This window comes from Akebia trifoliata, chromosome 3 (genome assembly GCF_017979445.1).
Source record: "Akebia trifoliata isolate Shusen 1 chromosome 3, ASM1797944v1, whole genome shotgun sequence".
Lineage (NCBI taxonomy): Eukaryota > Viridiplantae > Streptophyta > Magnoliopsida > Ranunculales > Lardizabalaceae > Akebia > Akebia trifoliata.
The window spans coordinates 45906139-45930471 of NC_141377.1; the positions used below are offsets into that span (position 1 = coordinate 45906139).

General features: G+C 34.1%; 1 protein-coding gene across 1 annotated transcript; it reads right to left on the bottom strand.

The window, feature by feature from the left end:
- Nucleotides 1-2225: 2225 nt before the first annotated feature.
- LOC147407358 (sugar transporter ERD6-like 6) lies at nt 2226-11720 on the bottom strand. Its single transcript, XM_086435888.1, has 18 exons — nt 11282-11720; nt 11136-11198; nt 10952-11041; nt 10802-10861; nt 10627-10692; nt 10473-10538; nt 10285-10360; nt 9421-9485; nt 9238-9330; nt 8960-9040; nt 8769-8853; nt 4197-4243; nt 4014-4076; nt 3574-3633; nt 3382-3447; nt 3224-3283; nt 2698-2812; nt 2226-2597 (listed from the first exon to the last, which is right to left on the bottom strand). Exons 1-18 carry the CDS (start codon nt 11480-11482, stop codon nt 2485-2487), a joined length of 1470 nt encoding a protein of 489 aa, XP_086292014.1. The 5' UTR covers nt 11483-11720; the 3' UTR covers nt 2226-2484.
- Between the last annotated feature and the right edge of the window lie 12613 nt (nt 11721-24333).

Consider the following 24333-nt stretch of genomic DNA (forward strand, 5'->3'; position numbering starts at 1 on the left):
AGATAGAGAGATCGTCGATACAAGTATTCCTTTTCTATCATGGGGTCTCGATGTTAGTAACAGAAACAACCTCCTTCATGATTACACATGAATCAACGTTGAGGGATTTGATCATCTGTAATAATTTCTATAGATAATTAAAGATGGAGTGAAAAGAAAGAGTATGATTCTATTTTGCTTTAATTTAATTTGTTTTAAATTAAATTTATTTAGTTGGTGATCTAGTGTGTATGTTTGATGGACTTGGAAGATCATTCTCAGGTACATTGTCTACTTTTTTTTTCTCAATTTTGCTTCACTAAGTTTTGGATAATTATTCTTGTGTATAACATCGTCGTCCACTTAATTTCCGACTGACCAATCACATAGGTCAGTGGCCCTAGAAGTATTTTTTTATTAATTAAAATATATTTTCTTGTTTTCTCTCATATAAATATGTTTTTCTAGTAAAACATTTCACAGCTAACAAGAAAACTATTATTAAAGAGAGATTATATTGGCACCCCAACTTTTACTTATTACACCCCAATTAAAGATAAAACCCAACATTCAAACATTACAAAAGTTTGGTTCAAGTTATTATTTACAACACATTCAAAAGACTTCAACAGTTGTTTATAAATAGGGTTAGGCCCTAACAAATAGAAATCTAAAGAAATTAGAGAGAGTTTCTATTGACATCCAAACTTTTACTTATTCTCAATCATTGACTTAAAAAAAAAAAAAAATTTGGAGTGTAATAAGCAAAAGCTGGGGGGCAATAGAAACTCTCTTCTTAAATTTAACTATTCACTGTTTTGTTCAGAAGTCAATCTTGGATCAAAATGCATAGGGTTGGATTATATGCACCCACCTTTTTTTTCCTCGTCTCACCCAACTTAGATGTAATTTTCTAAATTACTCGTCACACTCAAAAAAAAAAAAAAAAAAATCATCTTCTTGTTTGGTAAGTAGGATCCTACCGAATCCAACCGAATAGATTCGATAGGAACCTACTGAGTCTATGTTGACAAATTTGGTATTTGACCTACCAAATGAAGTTTGATTTGATTTTTTTTTTTTCACTATCGAGATTTTCAAACAAGTCAAATTACCTTGGGGCGTAACCCTTCCATTGATATCATTTCCAACCGGAGATGATATAGTATTTGGATTGCAAATTCCCAACATTTCCTTCATCACTTGAATCTAAAAGCACAGTAGAGTAGAGTAACATGGGCCCACCATTCCCTTCAAGAATATCTCCACACAGAACAGAACTAGTTCAACATTAAAACCAACCTCACAATTTAGACCTACTGAATTGGATTGAATCAATCGATGATATCAGAATGAATATCACTAGTTTTAGGTTTACAATGGATTCTCACTGGCTCTTTTAACAGAACTTAGATCCTCATAGTGCAGAGTTGTGTTCGTTATTTGAAAATATTTGATTAAAATGTTTTCATGTTTCACACTTAATTGATAGTCCCTTATTTTTTAAACATTCAGAGAATTTTGTGACTAGTTAAAAACTCAATGAGAATAGGCTATCATTAAAAATTCCAATTCAGTTTGTGAAAATAAAAATAAAAATAAATCTTTCTGTTGTTTTCTTCACCGAATGGATTTCTTGAAAGTTATATAAACTATTTTATATCATGAACAGCGTTCCTAAGACTTTGGGACTTCGTTTGTCTTATATGGGCAAAAATATTTGGAATGGGCTGATTTTTTGTGAGGATGATCTCTATGGTGAGGAGATCATCCTTGCCAAAAATCAGCTCATTATGAAACTTCTAGACGTCCAATTTTTGTTGAAAAATTATAGACAGTCCAATTTTGTAAATCAATTTTGATGGGGTTAGAAGTTTTGGAATGGGATGATTTTTTGCCAGGATGATTCCCTCATCACAGAGATCATCCTCACAAAAATCAGCTCATTCCAAATATTTTTGCCCATATAAGACAAAACGGTGTGTCGCAATGTGAGTCTCAATATGAGTCTTTGGAACGTGACCCATATATTGGTCTCCTATAGATTCTTATATCATATGGTTATTGTTTGAAATGAAGTTAGCCAGATACATTGGTCTCCTATAGATTCTTAATAAATAGACAAACCACTTAATGTAATCCTACAGATGATTCGGTTGTTCTCAATCTAACCTTAGAAGAGTTACGATTTTTTTTTTCTTCGGTCCATAAACAAAAATTTCATCAACATAATTAAAGAGAAGAAATGAATCCAACATTTGAAACCCATTTAACTTTATGTTGGGTTCAGGAACTACAATGCAAAATCCGGACAAGATGAGCCAGTTGTTGGGCATAGAAAATTGAAATAATTTGGAAATATATATATACGAGGCAAGGACTTAATACAATAGTGGAGAACTGGCCTCACAGAAATATAAGATATTCAGTTCAGCCAGATTAAAATAAGCTACAAAGTTGCTTCCAATAGGAATTGGGAACACCCCCAGGACTTGCAACAAAATATTATCTGAAGGACCCTTGAATTTCCTCCAAAGTTCTCCCCTTGGTCTCAGGGACCCATAGTGTAACAAACACAACAGCACAAGCACTCACAAGCGTGTAAATGGTGAAGGTTCCTGTTGAGAGTGGATGCACCATTTTAGTAGTAGTAGCAATAGGGGATGACGATATGTGCATGTGTGTGCGTGTGTGTGTGAGACAGAGAGAGAGAGGCACCTCCATTGCTCCAACTTAAGAGCAAGTTTGCAGTCATTGTAATTATGAAGGAAGTCAGCCAGTTGGCCAACGTCGCTATGCTACCAGCGAGACCCTTAATATTAACCGGAAGTATCTGCAAAGCCAATTCAGAAATTGAGTCTTCTTTCCACATCAGTTTATATCAATAGGGGAAAAAGAGTCATGCTGCTATCACAGTATTTAGAAGAGAGAGTACAACCCCACCCCCAAAAAAAAAAATGCGTACTGCCCAGTAAGGTACTGAGCTCAATATAAAATCGGTTCTTGTGTTAATAGAACCATGTTAAGTACAGGGTGGACAAGGATAGGGATGTCTTTGACACCGGTTTGGACAATGTTCCTGAAAAGGAGTGTCAAAATGATTGCAGAAGACTTCCTTAAATTGCGAACAAAAAATTACTTCTCATCAAATAATTTCTTGTTGAATTTAGCCTGTCCAATAAATTCTGGCAAAGGTTTTCTCCTCTTGCAACAGATAAACAAAGTAGGGATTAACCGTGCATACCTCGGACATTATAACCCATGGAATGGCTCCAATTCCTAGAGAGAAGGAAATTACAAAGGCCTGAAAGAAATATGTTTATTAAGCAAACCGAGATAGAATAGTTAACAATGAAAAGTAATGACCAATGCATAAGAACTTTGTAGAAAACAAAGACATACCAGAAGTCCAACCAATGACAGTATGCCCATGATACTATAGAGATGAGAATCTTCCAGGGCAGCACCCTAGGCACATACAAGGAAAGAACATTAGAAAGCATATGCTTGATTTATGAACTCCCAAGAATGTTGGTTGACAAATATAAATATCCACAATTCAAATCAAGACCTCCAGAGCCCAGCAAGACATACCTTCAAATAAAATGCAACTGCAACAATGAGAAGGCTAACAGTCATTCCAGATGAAGAAATCTGCAGAAATAGTGGATCTCATTTTTCAGTTTTTTTTCACTCAATCTAGATAGAGTTGAATGGTGAAATAGGATTCATGTTGGTGACCCCAAAAGATGATAATGGTGATGGTAATGATGTTACTCCAAAAAAATATTGATCTACTGATCGAGGAAAAGAAACCTTTTGCCCAAGATATGAGATCGTTTGTGCCAATTGTGCGAACTACCCAACACCAAGTCTTCTAGCTTAATACATACTCCTCTTCAACCTCATTGAAGGCACAGTTTTACTTAAATCATTTTTTTCAGTCTTAAATATTATGTAGAAATCCAAAAGATGGGGTGCTGGGTAGCTTCAACATCTCGGAGACATGATCTCATCTCTTTTCTCAAACTCACTATGAGAAGAAGCCGACGACCAGCTTTGTCCACCAACCAAGTAGTCACTCCGGTGGCAATGACCTACAAAACATATAAGATTGAGATTCTAAATGAAGGACTTCTGAGAATTTTCCATGGTTAAAAAAAAAAAAAAAACTTAATTGGACAAATAAAAGTATTCTGCTTGTAGTGATTTAACACCTGAATGACCCCAAGTGCGACTGTTGCAACGTTACTTGAGGAAATCCCTGGTCAAATTTGAAGCAAATGAATGAATAGTCAACATTGCAAAGAGCTGACGACAAAGGAACTTTATAATTTTGTTGCCACCAAACTACCAAGAGATACTGGATTGTCATTTAAGTCATGATTGACAAGAGTATGCATATAAGAGGACAAAGTCCATATGTGAAATACTAGATAAAGCTTAATCATATAAAAACCGAGTATAAATTTTTTAGTGTAAAAATTATACTAAAGAAAGGGGAATACAAAGAAAAGGAGGTGGAGATAGCCCCCAAACAAAAAAAGAAACGAAAAAGAAACAAAAAACAGAAAAGCCAAAAAACCTACAAAAGCCCAAGGAGCACTACAGATCACAAAAGGGAATCTCATCTAAACACAAAATCCTCAAAGGTTACCCCCAAAAAATCCTTGCTCAGATTCGATCAAAGGTATACCAAGCCAAGAATTTCCAGAAACACAGCTTGAGACGTACTTTCCTTACCCTTGAACACCTTGTTGTTTCTCTGTTTCCAAAGACCCCAAACAATTGGTGAAGGAAGAATAGCCCAAAGATGTTTTTTTTTAAAGAGAAAAGATATTGAGTGTCCACCCTTTCAAGAGCGAGAAGAATGTACGAGGTAAAACCCAATCCACCAGGAAATGGGAAAGAAAGAAAATCCAAATACCCCGGAGAAAGAACAATATATCAAGGTGTGATTGACAGTTTCCCCATCTCTCTTGCAAAGGGGACAGAAATTTAGACTAATCCAACCACGAAAAATCAAATTATCCAAGGTGAGAATCCTCCCTAAGGAGGCTAGCCACACAAAAACGAAACCTTGGATGGAACAAGAGCAGACCAAATACCAAATAATTTATTCAGAGAAAGAGGTTTCAAACGATCGTAGCAAGGATTTATATAGGGAATAGATTGAGAATCACTTACCCTCCCTAAGCCTTGAACAATTCTTCCCATCTTGATCGCTCTCCCTGAGTCGGAAAGTATTCAGAAGATCCAAAAGAGAAGTTACCTCAATTATTTCCCAATCATTGAAATTCGTCCTGAAGGCCAAATCCCAAGGAATGATCCCATTACGATTCAAGCAGTGCTATATCGAGCAGTTCTTTTCTAGAGAGCAAGCGTACAAGGAAGGGTATTGAGTTGACAGAGCCGGATTATTGTAACACTTATCTTCCCAAAATCTAACCTTGTCCCCTAACACCACTCTGAAACTAATCCCTCTTTTGAACTGCTTGATGACCTTAAGAATACCCTTCTAAACACTACACCATACGTTCTTGTTGCATCACCACTATACCAACCACACCTCTTCTCACCATACTTAGCCTGGACAACCCTTCTCCACAAACTGCCCCTTTCTTCCCCAAAAAATCAGCATAAATAGCGAAAATGAATTTCAAAAACTTTACATTACACCAGCAAGTTGTGGGTTAATTCGTGATCCAGGTGGGATTATTCAATTGTTGGCCAACACAAATAAATAATAAGGTAATAAGGGCAAGAACACACAATGTACAATTAACTAGAATAAATGAATAAGATACTGCACAAACCCATCAAGTCCTCATACTAGGAGGCAATTTTCTCTGATTTCTGTAGAACAGGTCAGAATATTGGGATCATCCTATTTAGTCAGTCAACTCTATCCTAAGCATATCTTCAAACTTTAGTAAAGGAGGTCAAGAATAGTCCAACTTTAAATGGTACCTCACTACAACTCATAAATTTATATAACCATTGAAGCTTTGGGCACAAAGAGTTAAATAGCAACTTCTGATTCCAATTTTCAATAGTTATCTTTTTAGGTCCAATATTCTCTTTTCGATCCAATTTTGAATTGATATGTTAGATAGCCAGATGGTATCTATAGACTACTTCTCTTTTAATTTATCAATTGATTTTTTATTTTATTTTTATAGGTAAAAAAAAAAATTATTAGAAAGGAGGTTGAGATGACAATCAAAATTACAAGGAGCAACAAAAATAAAAAAAAAAAAATTATAAGGAACACAAGGAGTCCTACTTAAATACAAACTCCTAAAAAAAAACCCTTTAAAAGCTACATCTAACTTGCACCAATGATACAAAAACCCTAATACCATCAAACCATATCGTGGAACGAACTGTCCAAACCCGATAAAATTCTCCTATTTCTCTCCTTCCAAATGCTCCAACATATAGCAAAGGGGAGCAAAGCCTAAAGATTCTTGTCCTACCTGTGAACATGTGAATACCCCAGCTCCAAAAAGGGTATTTCGACGAAGCAAGAAACCAACACAAATTGAACAACCCCAAAAAGTAAGACCAAATTTTGGAAGCAAATGAACAATGTAATAACAAATGATCAACAGTCTCCCGACTTTCCTGGCACAAAAAACAAAAGTTAGGAGTAACGAAACCCCTAGAAATGAGGAACAATTGATTTTTGTTTTTATCATTTCTTTTGCTCATTGATAATCAAATAATTGGATCCTTTATAACCATCCAATTTCTCTTCTTCTTTTTCCACTTGTTTTTTCACTTCATCATCAAATCAATATTTTTCATAAGTTTCCCTCAATTATTCCTGGGAAAATTTTGTTCTCTAGGAGTTCTATCCAACTATCTATAAATACTCTTGTACTCCTTCAATTTTAGATAAGTGAACATGTTTCTGTTTATGTGTCTGCTGAGATGGTTGCTATCCATGAGCTGTGACTCCTTGCATTCCAGGTGGGTGGTGTTGATTCCATCCTTTGAAGCTTCAGCTGTTGGTCAAACTCCAATGGTTGAAGATCCTAGGCTAGGTGAGGTTCCTAGTCACACTTCTGTCATTTCATCTGTATGTTTCTCCTATTTTTCTGCCCAAAGGAACCCCTTTAAATCAGTCCTTAGTTTTGTCCAATAGAAATCCCATTCAAATTCCCTTTTTAACAATTTTACCCCATTGTAATCAACTCAAAACCTGCACCCAGAAATTGGAACAGAACCTTATATTTTACATAATCTCTATGTTTCCACCTCTGTTCTAAACATCAATAGTTCTGTATTACCCTATATAAATTCTTGGTTCAAAATTGTCCAGTATCATTAAATAGTCCTACAGCAAGGGCACTAGTTCTACTTATAGACTTGAACCACCATTCCTGAAGTTTATTTAGCAAAGCATTACGTGCAAACATCCAACTAAATCAATAGGCAGTTATTAGTATTAATAATTCATTAGACAAAGTTATTTATTAACAACTTCTTATGTCAATGAGTCCAGTTGCAAAAAGAGTTTTCAAGATTGTTTTACATGATTGCTAATATTCGCAACTTGGTCATTCCAATAACAGAATAGGCATTCATCTTGAAGAAGTCTATTGTTTGGAGATGGGTGAGCAGGGCAGGAGGAGTATGACATGAAGGTAAACATGTGAACAACCTGAATATGTCATTTTTAGTATTAATATATGTATCTATATATGGGTAAATAGTAACTTCATTAGGGAAAGTTTCACGTTCATTGAATGAACAAAATAGCTTAAGGGTCAGATTACCCAGATCAAATTTAGATTTAATTTTTTAAATTTTAAGAATATTTGAGTTTTATAATTGAATGTTACAAAAAGAAGTAAAACATGCGATACAGCAACCAAATTTTGTTAAAGAATTGCCTTTTTAGTGCATAGCTCTTTTAGACATAATTGAACGGAAGAATAAGATTCATTCAGCCAACCCCAAAATTTTCAGATAAGGCTTTGATGATGATTAACTTCAGTGTATTTTTCTTCAACTAAGAAAAATCAAGTATTTGATTTATATGAGGGCTCTTCACATATTCAAAGCAGCAATTAGTGTGGAAGAAATGCTTAAAATGTGAATGCAACATAGTTCTTGGTAGGTACCTCCTATAACAAAACAATTTCATAATCGAAATAGTACATAGTCCATTCCAATTTAGTCCTTAATAAGATATTTATTGTCATTCACTAATACGTACTTATACTGGTCCTTAAGTCAATTGATTTACAGAGTATAACGAAATTCAATCACGTAGTGCCTATTTTAGCTAACATTATTGCCCTCGCTACTAGCCAAAAGAGCCTTCCTGTAAAAGTGGGAGTTGCGTGAAAATGAAACTAACATGAGAGGGAACTCTGATATTAGAAATGTTAAGATGAAGGCACTAAGGCGGAGACTCTAGCAGCTCCTTTAAGGTTCTTAGTGTGAACCCTCAAATGATGCACCAAGTAATTTCAAGAAAACCTTTTTTTAGATTGATTAGAAAAGTGTTGTTCAGTACATCTAGTGCCATTCATTTAAGAACCATTCAAGAAGCCAAATCATAAGCAACTTAGCAATAACAGATACTGTAAATCTCATTTTTAATTGGCATGAAAAGACAGAAAGAAAAAGAGCAAAAAGTCACAATGCCTCCCATGTTTCTATTGGCCAAATATCCCTTTATTCAGAATCAACCAGCTATACAAACAAGTAAACTAAACTCAAGGTCCATTTTGATGTTGGTAGGCAACTCAAAATTAAAGAGATGATGAGCTTACCAGCAGATTTAAAAATATTACTGGAGTAGAATAAAATGGCATTGATTCCACTTAGCTGCTGCAGCACGAGTAATCCAATTCCAATCTGCAGAATATTAGAATCAAGCAAATTAAGTTATGATGCTTTTTTCCACTTTCAAGACTAAGAAAATGACATCAGAAGAATGGAACTTTTAGACATTCTATGGTACCATGAGTGGAAACCAATATTTTCTTTGCTTCAGATCTGAAAAACGGATTGTAGTTCTTCTGGTTGTTGATGCTACGGACCTCTGCATAAAGCAAATTTCTGGGGAAATGATATTGACTTCACAGAAATAATATACAGACCTTAACCTTGACAGGTTTTTATTTGGTGCTTGTGTATGTGTAATTAAACTGATCCAAAGATGCTAAAATAGAGGACAAACCATTCTAGGATTAGATTGACTTTAGCTAAAAAAGACTAGAAGCAGTTCAAGTTTGGCACCTTGATTTCATTCACTTCAATGGAAATGTCCGTATCAAATCCACGTAGAACTTGCAAAGAAGCTTCAAAATCTTCCATCATACCCATTTTTGCCTGGATATCAGTAAGGTTAAAAGAACATATCAGAGTCAAGAACAAGATTCTGAATTATGGTTTGAATGGCATTTACTCCATGATCCTTACCAGCCATCGAGGGGACTCAGGGATGAAAAATAGGCCAGGTATCAAAATTGTACAAGGTAAGATTCCTGCAAATAAAGAGGACATAAAGCTTCGTTAAATCAGACCATATGAAACTGACATTTTGGGTAGCTTCTGTTAATGCAATGAAAGTTAACAGACAACGAGCAAAGATATTTTACGGAAATGGCCTTAATGGTAATCAATCGAATGAAATTTGTAAAAGCTCAATAACTCAAAAAACTCAAGGAGAGATCCAGGATTGGGTTGGTTAATTGGGCGAAGGTGATCAATTAAAATCTGAATTATAAATTGAATGCATAAAGCCTGATTCAGTAAACAAAAATTGTGCCAAAGTGATTGAAAAACCAGCTGGCAACTCTCCGATCAATCTACACAATAGTCGAGTTCAGGGTATTGGGATTTCTGAAAAGCCAAAGGAACTTAACTAAGAGCTAAAAAGCTCAAGTACGAAAATTCAAAATCCTAGCTCAAATAGCTCACTTGAGTAATCATAAAGTTCACTCGAGTATTTGAGAAACCTAATATACCAAACTACAGAAAAACGTATTGATCAAGTGTCTGAAAGCCTTGAGATATCACAATAAGCTTTTCAAACTTCAAAAACTTGATCAACTACTCATTCAAGTCAATCGAGATTGGTCCCTCAATGAAACCTTAACTGGGTTTGAACTTTGAAAAAAGTGTCCAGCTACACCAATGTGTCAGCAAGCTCATCATTTGCAACAACGCTCGCAAGAAATAATAACACATCCATCAAATACATTTACAAACTTGCACAAATAATACATTGAAAGGGCCTCCTACTCGCTTCTAGTTAACAAAGTAGGTCGTACGTAGGCTTACCCATAATTGCCAGCACTCTCCAATTAACAAAAAGTCCCAAGAGATAAGCGAGCATTAAACCAATTGTGACAGAAAGCTACACAAAACAAAGATTAAAATTTTCAATTCCATGTGATCAATTCCTGGATATGCTTATAAGGAAAAAGCCATTAAAGGATTCAAACTAATAAACAATAGACACAACCAACCTGGTTCACAGATCCAAGGCTTCCTCTCATGTCCTGAGGTGCTATCTCTGCTATATACACAGGCACCTACCATATACCAAAACGATAGAAATATTCTAAGGCTTCTCAAGTACAACTTGGAAAAAAAAAAAAACAAATGGGATATCGAAGTTACCGTGTAGGAGATCACCCCCACTCCAAATCCTTCCAACAATCTACCCATGTACAGAAACGAAGAATCCTACATAAAATTAGCAAACAAAATGAAGAATAATTAGAAGAAACTCAATGAAGATATCCTCAAAACCGTTAAATTATTGAAAAGGGAGATGATAAGGGAAGTAACTCACTTTGGCAAATGAAATGGCGAGCCAACCGATGATATTAGGGATGGAAGCAATCATCAATGACTGCAATTCAATTGGAAATTTCATAATCAGAAGAACAGACCCTAGAACAATACAAAATTAAGAGGGGAAAAAAAGGGATTTTTATGGTACCCCTTTTCTCCCAATGTACTCTGCAATCTGACCGCTAGCTATCGCACCAACCATAGCACCCACATTTGATAGAGAACCAAATAAAGAGAACTGCACTCAGAAGATTTGAGATATAAAGCTCTTAATAATACAAGGGGAGTTAGCTTAGAATCCAAAAGCTAAAATTCCAGATCAAAGGGTTCACCTCTGGGATTGAAAGTCCCAGATCTTTGATGATGTCAGATTGTGTTGGAGAAGAGTATCCACCCTGAAAACAAAACAAAAAAAGAGAGAAATTGGAGAGGTGGTGATGTTGGTGAGTAATTTGGGTTGTTAGGGTTAGATACATACGGTGAAACCGAACTGAATAGGGCCCAAGGCGACGATGAGAACGCAGACAAGAACGGAGACAGAACCATCGCGAATGATTTGAGAAGAACCGAGCTTCTCCATCATGCTGGACTGCCTTGATCCCATACGATACCAGCTTCCAGTATGGAGGAAAGGCTTTCGAAGATCCCTTCCATCATCACTTTCGTCTCTGAAACTCATCTCTTCCGATCTAGATATGTTTGGTGGTGGTGTTGTTGTTGAGTTTCAGATATTTCTCTAAGAAATGAAGATAATCATAGATTGGAGTGGAGAGGGATGTGGGGATTGAGATAAGATGATGATTGGTGATTCAAGTGGTGGCAGAGAGGAACGAGGAGGAAGACGCGGTACGATGGTGTGAAAATAGGTTTGGCCAGATGGACATGCCGTGGCATGCTGTCTCATAGTGTACAACAAGAGATTTGATTCAATTTCGAGTGTTTTTTTTTTTTTTAACCCAAACAATCAAGCAAGAGAAATTATATTCGCACTCCAACTTTTACTTATTACATCCTAATTACTTGCATTATATTTGAAGAGATTTACCGAGGAACTTATTACATTTTTATTTAAAAGAAAAGAAAAACTCATTTATTAATACATATTATATCCTGTAATACTCTCAGTAGTTATTTCTTTAAATTAACACTAATGCTGACGTGACACAGGATTTTTTTTTATTCTCACAATTCTAACGTGGAGATGCGCTCCACCTCAGAATTGTGAGAATCACAATAAATCCTATGTCACCTTCAGCACGACTCTTAAATTAATGCATGTTATATCATCTCTCCTCTTGATGTCTATAAATATTAAGAGGATATATTTAGTATTTGATTTAAAAAATAAAGGGTATTATACATATTTAATCATTTATTACGATATAAGTTGTATTTTAAAATTTGTTAAATAAGAAAATTATTTTCCTTACTAAGTTAACAACAAAAGTTTTCTAACTCCATCAATTTGTGACATCCCAAAACATGATCCAATGTCATAACATTGTAGGGGATAAAATTCTAAGAATTTTTGGGGGTAAAAAAGTATAACTTTTACCTTTTTTGAATTTGAATTTTAAATTTAGGAGTACAATAATAACCTTCATTGTCAATCACTTAAATCAGACTAAAATATATGATTTTTTGGTAAGTCAGTCAGACTAGCCTGATTCTCATTCCAAGGTTTTCTAAATAACAAACAATATAAAATGAAAGAGTTCTTATAAGAAAAATGATTCATGCTGAGGTGACATAGGATTTACTGTAATTCTCACAATTCTGTCGTGGAGATGCATATATAACCGTAAATGATTTTACTCGCATCACAAGGAAGCACATCTATGATTATATACACATCTCATGTCAAAATTGTGAGAATCGCAATAAATACCCTATGTCACCTCAACATTAGTGAATAAAAATACAATAATAGGTCTGCACAACAAAACTCTCTTGGAAGACTAACAAAAAAATGGCTCGAACTCCCTCATATTTAATTCATCGATTTTAAACTGATCTTAATTCCTGTATTTTTTTAAAAAATTTATTTATTTGTAACTGATCTTAATTCCTTGCAAGAAATGCTTCATTTATCCACCCCAAAAAAAAAAAAATTAAGGGGTATTGAGGTTGATGACTAAAGCGTTTTGAGTATTTTTTGTTAAGTATCTCAAAAAAGGCAATTACGTCAAATTGAAAAGGCAGGAAGTAACCATGGTTTTTAAATTCGGTATCGCGTCTCATCTCGTTCAACTCCGATACTGAGTCGTCTCGGACGAGTTTTCCGATACGTTTGAGACGTCTCGTGAGATAACTCGAAAAATTGTACGTGAGATGTAAAACTCGATCAAAAAAATGACTTTGTGAATTGATCTCATTCAACTTTGATACCGATTAACTCGGATGATACGTCTCGATCTCGAATGAGTTTAAAAACCATGGAAGTAACTCAACTCATTCACCAAAATGTTGGAGGCTTCTGTATAAAATAAAATAAAAAAAACATGGTTGGTTGTAATTGATTAACTAATGTGACAGTTTTGAAGAATGGTCCAGATTCTCTTTAACAAAATGGTTCACGTGGGATTAAAAAAATTGCACCCCATAAATTACAGAACTACCATAAATAACAATATTTTTTAAGGCACATTTGCAGCACAAGGTTGACCACCCTTTCGACTGTTGTTCTCAAGTTTTTATTTAATAAATTTGTGCATCCAAATACCAAATCAATACGGCACACACGTCACCTAAAGCGTGACATACACGAGATTTGATAACAAAGACTGGCACTGAAGGGAACTACTACATCCTCTAATTGCATTTGCAGTCACCGAGATGAGAACAATGTCTTTCATAATTAGGTCATCTACGACTATTAGCATGGTTTAGGACTAGTAATGATCTGAAATATATCCAATGTCCGAATCAATTCAATCTAAAAAATATATAAAAAATCAGATTTTTGGATCGAATTCGGATTGAAATTTTAGATCTAAAATAATTTCGAATTGAATTCGGATGTACCCAATCCGATATGAATATATTTCAATAATTTTTTTTTTTATTATTCTTAGTTTCATATAAATACATATAGATAAAATGTTTTAATCTTTTTTATTTTCCTTTATATTTATGGTAGGAAAGTAGGTTTTTTTTAATTTTATATGATTTTATATTTTTAAAATTTTTGAACATTGATAATTTAAAAATAAGGCATGTGTTCGATTTGGACCAGATCGATTTCAAATTAAGGATGAAATGAAACGGATCGAATTAGTTCACATATTTATTAATTCATTTGGATCAGATAAGATAAATCTTTAGAAAATTTTGGATCGGTATTGAAATGGCACTAATCAGGTACCAAATCGATCTGTTGCCAATCCTATAATGGATGACTCACATCAAGATAATCTATAGTCAACAGGAATTAAATAAAGAGTACTGATATTCTTAGTAGAAAGTCTTCACTCGGTCAATACTTCATTGAGCATTACGGACAAGGAACCATAGATCTATTTTCTCAAGATACACAAATACACATTTTTTATGGAGATTTTCATTGTGTATCCCAAGAAAACAGATCTATGATTTTGTGTCCATAACACATCAGCCAAGATTGATCAGGTGAAGACTTTCTAGTTAGAAAATCATTATTCTTAAATAAATAGTGCGTCGATATCATTCTGTGTTAAATATTAATATGAACCAGTTGTACAATCGGATGAGGTGTCCATTGGACACCCCTAGAATGTTGTAACCCCTCAAATTAACTCCAATTTATGTTCCTTGTTCAGATTGCAAAATGTGATGCAATACCATTGGACACCCCTAGAATGTTGTAACCCCTCAAATTAACTCCAATTTATGTTCCTTGTTCAGATTGCAAAATGTGATGCAATACCGCAAAATGTCCTCTAAGCACCCCAAATCTTGAAATACACAAAAATTTAAAATTTATCATATTCTTCAAGTACTTTTTACATCATTTTAATCACAGATCAATGGTAAAAATACGTTATCAATTCGATCAGAACAGAGGAATTGGAATATTGCTTTCCCTTGAAAGACAATTATTGTTGAATCTTGGGATAGAAGTTTGAGAACCTCGAAACAATAGATCGTTGTGTGGAGTTGACGCTTACTAGGCATGCCATGTCTACCAATCATCTTATCTAATAAGTATATTTCCCTCTCGTGCTTTATACTTTACAAATACATATGTTGCTTTAAGTTAGCATTAATTTGCATCACATCTTATTTGGAAAAGTAATCATAATATTTGTAAAACTTTATTCATTGGATTTTCTATATTGAAGAATCGTGGACCGTTCATTTTAATCAGTAGTTTGTAATCACTTTTCATAGCGATACAAGTTTTAGAATCAGCTGATTTTTTGTGATGATGATCTCCCTCACATTCCAAAACTTTTTTGCCAAGAATGTTGTATACAGAATGCTGTCTATATATATTATATATACAAAAGATCGATAAACCTGTTTTAATGAAACCAGTAACGATGATGGTGGGCCTTGGACCAAGGTCTACGGTATCAACACCCAAATACTACCAACTAAGCTAGCTAGCACCTTCTTTTCGTTGATTTTGTACACTGTTACTTCCTATTTACTGTAACAATAATACACCCATATAGGTATTTACAACATTATTTAGGTTCCTAAGTTGTCAAACTGATGTCAAAATATAATTTATCGAGTAATCGTGATCTGATATGATTCGATAGGGATGGACAATAACATCCTGTACGGTTTGATATTACTAAATACTAATCACATGGGTCGTATTGCCTAGCTGCAGCTCTCTGGGGCAACTTCAGAGGTCAACCAACTTCTTGCCCAACCTAGTAGTAGTATAAGGTATACCTAGTGGCCATCTCATTGATAAAAATATATCACTACTGCAGGTATCTATCTAACGTCCATCTTACTTTAAAGAAGATTGCATAGCTAGTCACCAAGAGTGGATTATGGGAGGATTTAAATCTGTAAGATTATTTATCAATAAAAGATGAATATATTTTGAAGAAATACAAATGAACATTCACTGGAACTAGAGCCCCAAAACTTTGTCAAGACTAACAATAAGGAATACGAGAATTTCAATCTTCAACACTTGTAGTTGTAGCATTATCTTTCATTCTTTCTCATTGTTAAACATGCTTGTATTTGTTTCCTACCAGATGGCCCAACAAACACCAAAGGGGATCATCATCCAGGATCATGGCGCTAATAAGCACGCCTCAAACAGGTTATGACGCTTTCCAACTCACCCAAAATATGGAGAGGAACCCAACCCTAAAACTTCAGGGGAAAAAAAGGGCAAGAGAAAGAGTATATGTTCCACTTTCTCATCCATGGTTTACACATGATGCACCTATAGGGGATCGTGTAACTTCTACTAAACAAGTGGTTGATGGTGATTATTAAACATTGCAGTCTGAACAAAAATTGTTATTTTGGAGGGAATTGGGGATTTCCATCCAATATAGCTGGAAAGGAGTAGGTTTTCCTCTGAAGTAAAAGGACGTCATTGAGAGCAACCACTCAAAGCCCGCCTCCACCCTATCTTGCTCGGATTGTGGCAATGTTTATTTTCACTAGCAACCCTTTCCAAGAGATTCACCACCACGCCAATCTCCTAGTCATTACCATTACGTCTAAAACTGATGTCCTAAGAGATGCATCAATCATCGATTTATGCAAACTAGTTAATGAGAACTCCTCCTAGATTTGAAAGAGAGTACATTTCAGAAAGCATCCTGTAGCATTCCTAACCACACTGAAATTAAACCTTAGAAGCAAAACAAATCTAAGGGTTAGTTTGGATCGTGTTAAAAAACTAGTCGACAACCTCTTGCCAAGATAATGAGATTTGCAAATAAAAGAACTTGAGAGAGAAGCAAGGTGTTTGCTGTGGAGGAAGTTAGTAACATTGAGACTCTTGGGGCTTATTTGGGATGCCTTGTGGGTTCGTTGCCAACTTCTTATCTTGAGATGCCGTTGGGGGGGCAGTGTTTAATTGTAAGGCTATTTGGGACTTGGTTTGGGAAAAGGGGAGAAATTGGTTCTGATCAAAGAGTACTTTGTCTAGCATTCTGATGTATTTCCTTTCGCTTTTTCAGATGTCGGTCAGCGTGGAGGCTAGATTAAATAAAATCTCCAGGGACTTCTTGAGGCATGATAGGGAAGGGAATAAGAAATTTCATCCGGTGAGTTGGAAGTGCATTTGTAGACCAAAGAAGAACGGGGGGCTAGGGATATGGAATCTAAGATTGATAAATCAGGCTCTGTTAGGAAAATGGCTTTGAAGACTTGGGTGTGAGCGTTTCAATTTATGGAGGAGGGTGATCGCTGCGAAGTTCAGGGAAAATTCTTTTGGTTGAGAGTGTAACCAAATCCGTGGAACTCTTGGTTGTGGTATATGGCGGGGAATTCAAAAAGTTTTTCCGTTGTTCTAAGATAAGTTTAGGTTCAAAGTTGGGAGAGGCAATTCAGTGCATTTTTTGGAGGATCTTTGGTGTGGCCATGCATGCTTAAAGGACCATTTTCCTGGTTTTTTTTCTCTATCTATAAAGAAAGGTGTTCCTATTAGTAATGTCCTTTCACCTCCAAGTAGTGATGGAAGGTGGGATTTGGGTTTCAAGAGGCATTTCAACGATTGGGAGTTGAATTCGGTTGCTCAGTTAGTGGTGGTCTTGGAATCGAAAGTGTGCAATCAAGAGTTGGATGATATGAGACTTTGGTTGCTTGACAAGAAGGGCAAGTTTTCAGTTCACTCGTTTTACCAGGCTTTGACCTTTGTCCCTAAGCTTTTTCCTGTAAAGGAGGTGTGGGGTCCTCTTGTTCCGACAAAGGTGACTTTTTATTTGGATGGGGATTAGAGGTAGAATTCTCACATTGGACAATGTGAGGAAACGAGGCATCATCACAGTTAGGCCCCGTTTGTTAACGCTACCAAAATTTATTGTCAGATTCTACTGTAAGAAGCAGCTGTAAAATGCTGGAATACTGAAAAACTTGTTTGATAGTCTTATAAAAGTGTTGTGCTATTTACCAGAATTTGGTAATTATTGTTTGATACGGCGATACGGCTGCTGTATTCTGGTAAAATGACAAGAATACCCTTAATGTTGATAATGCACCTCGAATGCATCAAAAATGACCAAAATACCCTTATAAATATATAATTACACTAAATATATATAAATATATTAAAATTATATTTAAAAATTTTAAAAATAATTTTTTTAATTTAAATAAATTTATAAATTTTATAATCCTATAGAAATTTCGACAACATCTCCTCTTAAAAATGGATATATGAAATTTTCCTGATAAAGAAAATACCTATATAATACAAAATCCAATATCCACATTACATCATATATACATAACACATCACATAACATCTCAGTTATATTTTGACATCATTTAAACATAATAACCATAACAAATATAATAAGTAAAACTGAAATAAATAAAAACATGAAAAATATACATCCAACAAATGCATATAAGATATATTTTTCATTCTTCTTATTTGCCTTCCGTTACTTTATTTTAAGTAAAATGATCAAAATACCCTTAATGTTGATAATGCACCAAAAATGACCAGAATACCTTAATAAATATATATAAATTTAATAAATTTATATTACAAAATTATAAAATAAGTATTTTAATTTAAATAAATTTTATACAAATTTCAATAGAAACTCTTTTTAAAAATGGACATATGAAATTTTCCTAATAAAGAAAATACCTGCATAATACACAATCCTTTTTTACATTGATGACAACATTTTTTCTAGTTTCATGGTAATCGCGAAATCTCTTTCTTGTTATTTGCCACATTGAAACCCTCCCAATTGGTCACATGGACAGTTTTCTTGCCCAGTATATATATCCCTAAATGCACATTTTAATCTTTTCCTAAGTAACATCGTTAGAACTTATATACTAGCATTAAAGATAGTTTTCTTACATGTTTTTACGTTAAACTTTTGTAATCCCACATCAAATAACATTTTTCAGTGTTTAAGAATCAAACAAACATAATCAAACCTTCAGGACCCATTCTTTTGCTGGAAATCCAATCATTAAGCCGATTCAGAACCCTTCATCAAAGCCAGCTTCTCTTTGGGCACGCCTCTTTTCTCTCTGAAGCACCCAATATAAGTATATAAACTTTCATTATAAGAAAACTACACATAATAACTAAGTAGATCTACATAAACAAAAATAAGAAAAGAAAATAGAATTGTAATAAGGAACTGAAAAGCAAATTTCCTTGGAAAAATATGAAGATAAGAAATGTACCCTTCTTTCCCAGTATGGAAGAAAACAAACAAAATCATAGACTGGAGTAATGGTTGACATGAGAACAGCGTTCACTCCCATAAACAACAAGAGCGCTGTCATAGGCCGTGTTCTATGCGGAGGTGCCATCTTTCCTAATTTTTGTATCCTATATCATAGTAATCATCAATTCATATTTGTGACATATAGAGAATGAACATAAATAAAATTGCAAGTATTTACTAAAATTATAAGTTTGTATTAGAAAAACTTAACAATTGAGATGTTCAAATGGACTTTTTTTTTTCTTAGTGAGGAATTTCATCAAACAATTGTGTTGCAGTCACTGTATTACAAGTTCCTTGATACAATATTCTAACAATAAATAAACATACAAATACCAATGGATTTCAACAAACTAATTTTGCTGAAACCAAAAAAAGAAGGGAGGATTCGATTCAAATTGAAATCAAATAGAGAAGGATTCAATTCTAAATTTCTAATTCGAATCGAAAAAGTATCTGAAGACGTATAATATGGTAAAGCAATTTAATACATCAATGGCGTTGATCGCAAAAGGGGTGGTCAATGGTGTCGATCGTGGTCGCCGTTGTTGTCGGGTTTAGGTTGAACGAAAACAGCAGTGAGAAAGAGAGAAATATCGATGGGTTTAGGTTGATCGGACTTCGCGTCGTCGTTGTCAATGGGTTTGATCGGAAAATGGATCGTTGTCGTCAATGGGGTCACCGTTGCTGTAGAAATTGAAGGTTGACAAAAACAAAATGAGAACAAGAGAGATCGAGTTAGGTTTAGTCAAGCGGAACTCTCCTTGGAAATAACAAAAATGAAGAAGGGTATTTAGGTCATTTCACTTCAACATTTTTAACGCGATTGTGAGAAGCTCCATTCTTCCGGTCTTCAAAACTACGGTAAAAAAAAATTTTAAAAAATGGTTTTTGAAGCGTTATCAAGAGAAACACGAACCCTAACTGAAATTTTAGGGTTTTAGGAGTTGGACTTGGGAGGTTCTGCGTGCAAACTACGAACGAGTGTTGAAGTAAGGGAGTTTTACCAGGTAGACCTCGTACTATTTATAAGAACTTCCCTAAAGTTTAAATAATTACCCCTAAACCTTGCTTTTCAAATTTAGTTGCAATTCCTCCCTTTCACAAAAATCATTTATTTTTAGATGACAATATATATAATGTGATTATGTAAGGATTGATTATTTGGGATTAAGGGGTAAGAGAGGAAAGACAATGAAATTGAAGAGGCATTATTGAAAAATGGAGAACAGTAAATACCATATATAAAGTTGAAGGAATAATCTTAAAAGAAGGTAGAAGAAACAAAAAATAAAAAAGTTGGAGGGATATTCTTAAAAGGGAGAGAAGAGAAAACATAATAATATTAAAAGTTGTCCTCCAAATTTGTGAAAAAATAAGGAATGCAACCATGGTGGAGAATTGAAACCCTCTTTCCACACCTCAACACAAGCCACAATCAATGGACTTGATGCCTAAAATCGCTCGTTTTCAAAATTTCATTAGAATTGTGGATCTTCGATTTTTTACCATTAATTTGAAAATCACTTTTGATGGGGTTATAAGTTTCAGATTGGGCTGATTTTTTGTGAGGATGATCTCAAAACTTTTAAGTCATATATGAAAAATTTTATCTCCCAAGTGCTGCCCCCTAACATTATTTGCCGAATGCTACTCAACCCATATATATGGGTTAGGTTCCGTTAACTCAAGATATGACATAAGATCTTAACTGTGTAAAACACAAAATCCAATAGTTAAAAATTATCCTCGAGCTAAGTATCATTGGGATATATATTGTTGAGATACGCATAAAATTTCAACTATTGGATTTTATGTTTACACGATCAAGATTTTGTGTCATATTTTGAGTCAACAAAACCCCGGTTGGGATCAGGTGACAATCCCTATTTGACTATCAATGTTGACAATTCTTTGTCTTGTATAATTAAAAGTTTTGAAATATATTGATTTTTTGTGAATATGATCTATATGGTGAGGAGATCGTTCTAAAAAAAAATCAGTCCATTCTGGAACTTCTAACTCCATCAAAAGTGGCTTATAAGTTGAAGAATTATCAACCGTTAATTTTTACTGTTAAATTGTAAATAACTTTTGATAGGGTAAGAAGTTTTAGAATGGGTTGATTTTTTGTGAAGATGATCTTACTATATAGATCATTCTCACAAAAAAATCAACACATTTCAAAACTTCTAACCCTATAAGTCAAATGATTGTCAATGTGAATTGTAAAATAAGGATTTCCACTTGATCCCAACAGTTCAAGAGCCAATAAGATAGCCAAAAGTTCATCAAACATATTAGAGGCGTTGGACCTCAATACATCCAACGGTGGAGATGGCATGAAACAATGGTTCAAAAAAATCTGTTAATTACAATGAACATGCTCTTAATAGAACCTAAAAGACTTTCGTTTAATCCCTCCTCTTTCTATATCCTGTTTCCCGCAACTCTCTCTCTCTCTCTCTCTTGACTGGTGATAGCGGAAATAGTGTATTAAACCTTAAATTAAGCCAACATGTCAGCCATAAACTTGACTCCGGTCAGGGTATTAAACCTTCGTTTATGTGTTACACACTACCTTCGCAAGGATTGCAGAACTCTATTGCACTTGAGAGGGAATAACTCATATTCAATAACATAAGTCATATAATAGGGCAGTCAGTCCACTGCAGAGTAAGATAATATAATATAAATTCATTGTCTCTATCTTAATAACTATTAATTTGGAATTAATGCATGAAAAAGGAAGAATCCAGTATGGGACGGCAAATTGAGTTCTGGGATTAAAGATTTGCAATCTTCATCAAAATCACTGAAACTAGAAAATAAATAACTCACAAAATTGAAGAATATAGTCATGGAGAGATCGAAATCAACAGTACTCCTTCATAGGTACAACGCGTGCATTTTATTTAGCTTTCTCATAGTATACAAAGATAAGGAATGGAGAGAGACAGAGAACTGACCCGAGGCAACGAGAAGTTGGAAGCCAGAGTTCATGACTTGCATAGAGTTATGATCAGAGGGAGAGAGATGTCAATGGGTTAGGGTTTGGGCGAGAGGACGAGAGGTAGAGAGAGAGAGAGAGAGACGAGAAGGAGATGTGAGGGATTAAATGAAGTCTTCTAGGTTCTATTGAGAAAGGGGGATCATCGAAATTAAATGTTTTTTTTTTTTTTCAAACGATTGTTTCACGCGATCTCCACAGTTGGATGTATCTAGATCCAACGCCTCTAATATATTGGATGAAGGGTAAAAAAAAAAAAAAAAAAAAACACAATAAATTTTAAAATTTAATGAAGTTGGAGAGGAATATTAATAAAGGAGGTAAAGTGGAAAGAGGATACATTTATAAGGAAAATTTATAAAATTAGAAGGATATTATTAAAAAAATGGGAGAGGAGAGAATAAAATTTAAGGAGGTGAAGAGGAAAGACAATATGGTGCATCCCACGAAAATTATATGGATGAGACGTTTAAACCACCCACCACCACAAAAAAAAAAAAAAAAAATGATATATATGAGATTTTACAGAGTAAAGGACTACCTATCTATATAGATTGCACATTCATGTGACATTCAAAAACATGACCGAGTGGCATATGATTTATAGATAATAAAATTTTATGTAAATTAAAAAGAAAAAAAGTTAGAAAATGACTTACTTTCATCGTTCAAAGGCTTAGATTTGACAAACAAACATTGTTTTATGATTTTTTTTAAAACCTAATATAAACAATTAATTATAAAGGGCCAAAGTCTCATTTTGATATATGTGGTAGTTCACATGCCCAAATGTATCAGAAAACTTGTTCGAGATGACTCGATATTTGGCATAGATGAAACGAGACGCGAAACTGAGTTTTAAAACCATGAACCTAACTATTTATGTTAATGTAGGGTAAGGGAGGGCCTGGGGTGAGAGGATATGATCATGTAAAATGTTAAAATGTTCAAATATCGAAGGGTATGTTGTCATGTACAGAACAATGAGTCTGATAAAAATAATTTTATAATTAATTATTCATTAAGAAGAAAATATGATTTTAGATTGTATACTTAGACTCGAACTGTAAAAATATAATAATAGTTGTTATTTTATAATGATCTTGATCTAAACCTACCTTGATAGCTATTCTAACTTTTCTACAGCTTGTAACACTTGAAAATCTAGCTACTTGCAATTTGTGTGAGATAAGTTGACCTGCTCCTTCCATTAGTCTTTTGATTGCATAACTAAGTAATTCGAAATTGTTTTTAAAAACTTCAAAATCAAAATCCATCTCATATTTGTTGGGATGATTGCTTTTTGTGCGCACTCAAAACCAATCACAATGGAAGTCAATGAATCATTTGTATATGATCATTATAAATAAGAAGAACATTATTTAATCTCCTAAAAAAAACCTACGATTTTCCTTTTACAAAACCTATTATCCTAACCCCAAAACCTTATCTTGAGGTTTGATGGTTGAATATAAAGAGTAATTACTTTGTTTTAGAAGTTGAAGATAATGGATTTTTATTTATATTTTATGGAAAAAATCAATAGTTTTCGGGAGATTATGAAGAGAAGGGCATTTTAATTATTTTATGTTAGTGGTGTATCTAATTTTCACTAATACTTAAAAGGTTCTTCAATATTATTCAACCTTAAATAAATGTTATGGTTATATGATAACATATAAAACTAATAATTTTTCTTATGGTATGATTTATATGATAGGATGATGTATTGCATAGTCATATTATATGGCAAAATGGGGGAATGAATGTGGTAATATCAAAGCCCTAATTTTTTATTTTTTATTGAAAACAAGTGGTTTACTTTAAAATGTCAACAAGTTTGAAGTTGGAAGTTGGAACATTGAACCGAGGAAGTCTTCTTCCAAAACAGTCCGAAAATGTTTTAAAACCAAAAATCTTAATAATAATAATAACACTTTCCTCACTACCGTAGTAAGATTTTAAGGTTTACTAAAGTTCATTTTTCTCAAATGGATTACCACATTATCAATTCAATACAACACCCCTCTAAATTTCAAGAAAAAACATTTGTCTTTTTCTTTTTTATTCGAGAAAACAATTTCTTTTGAGTTTATCTAAGATTTTGAAAATGGACGGTTATGAAATTTTCACTTA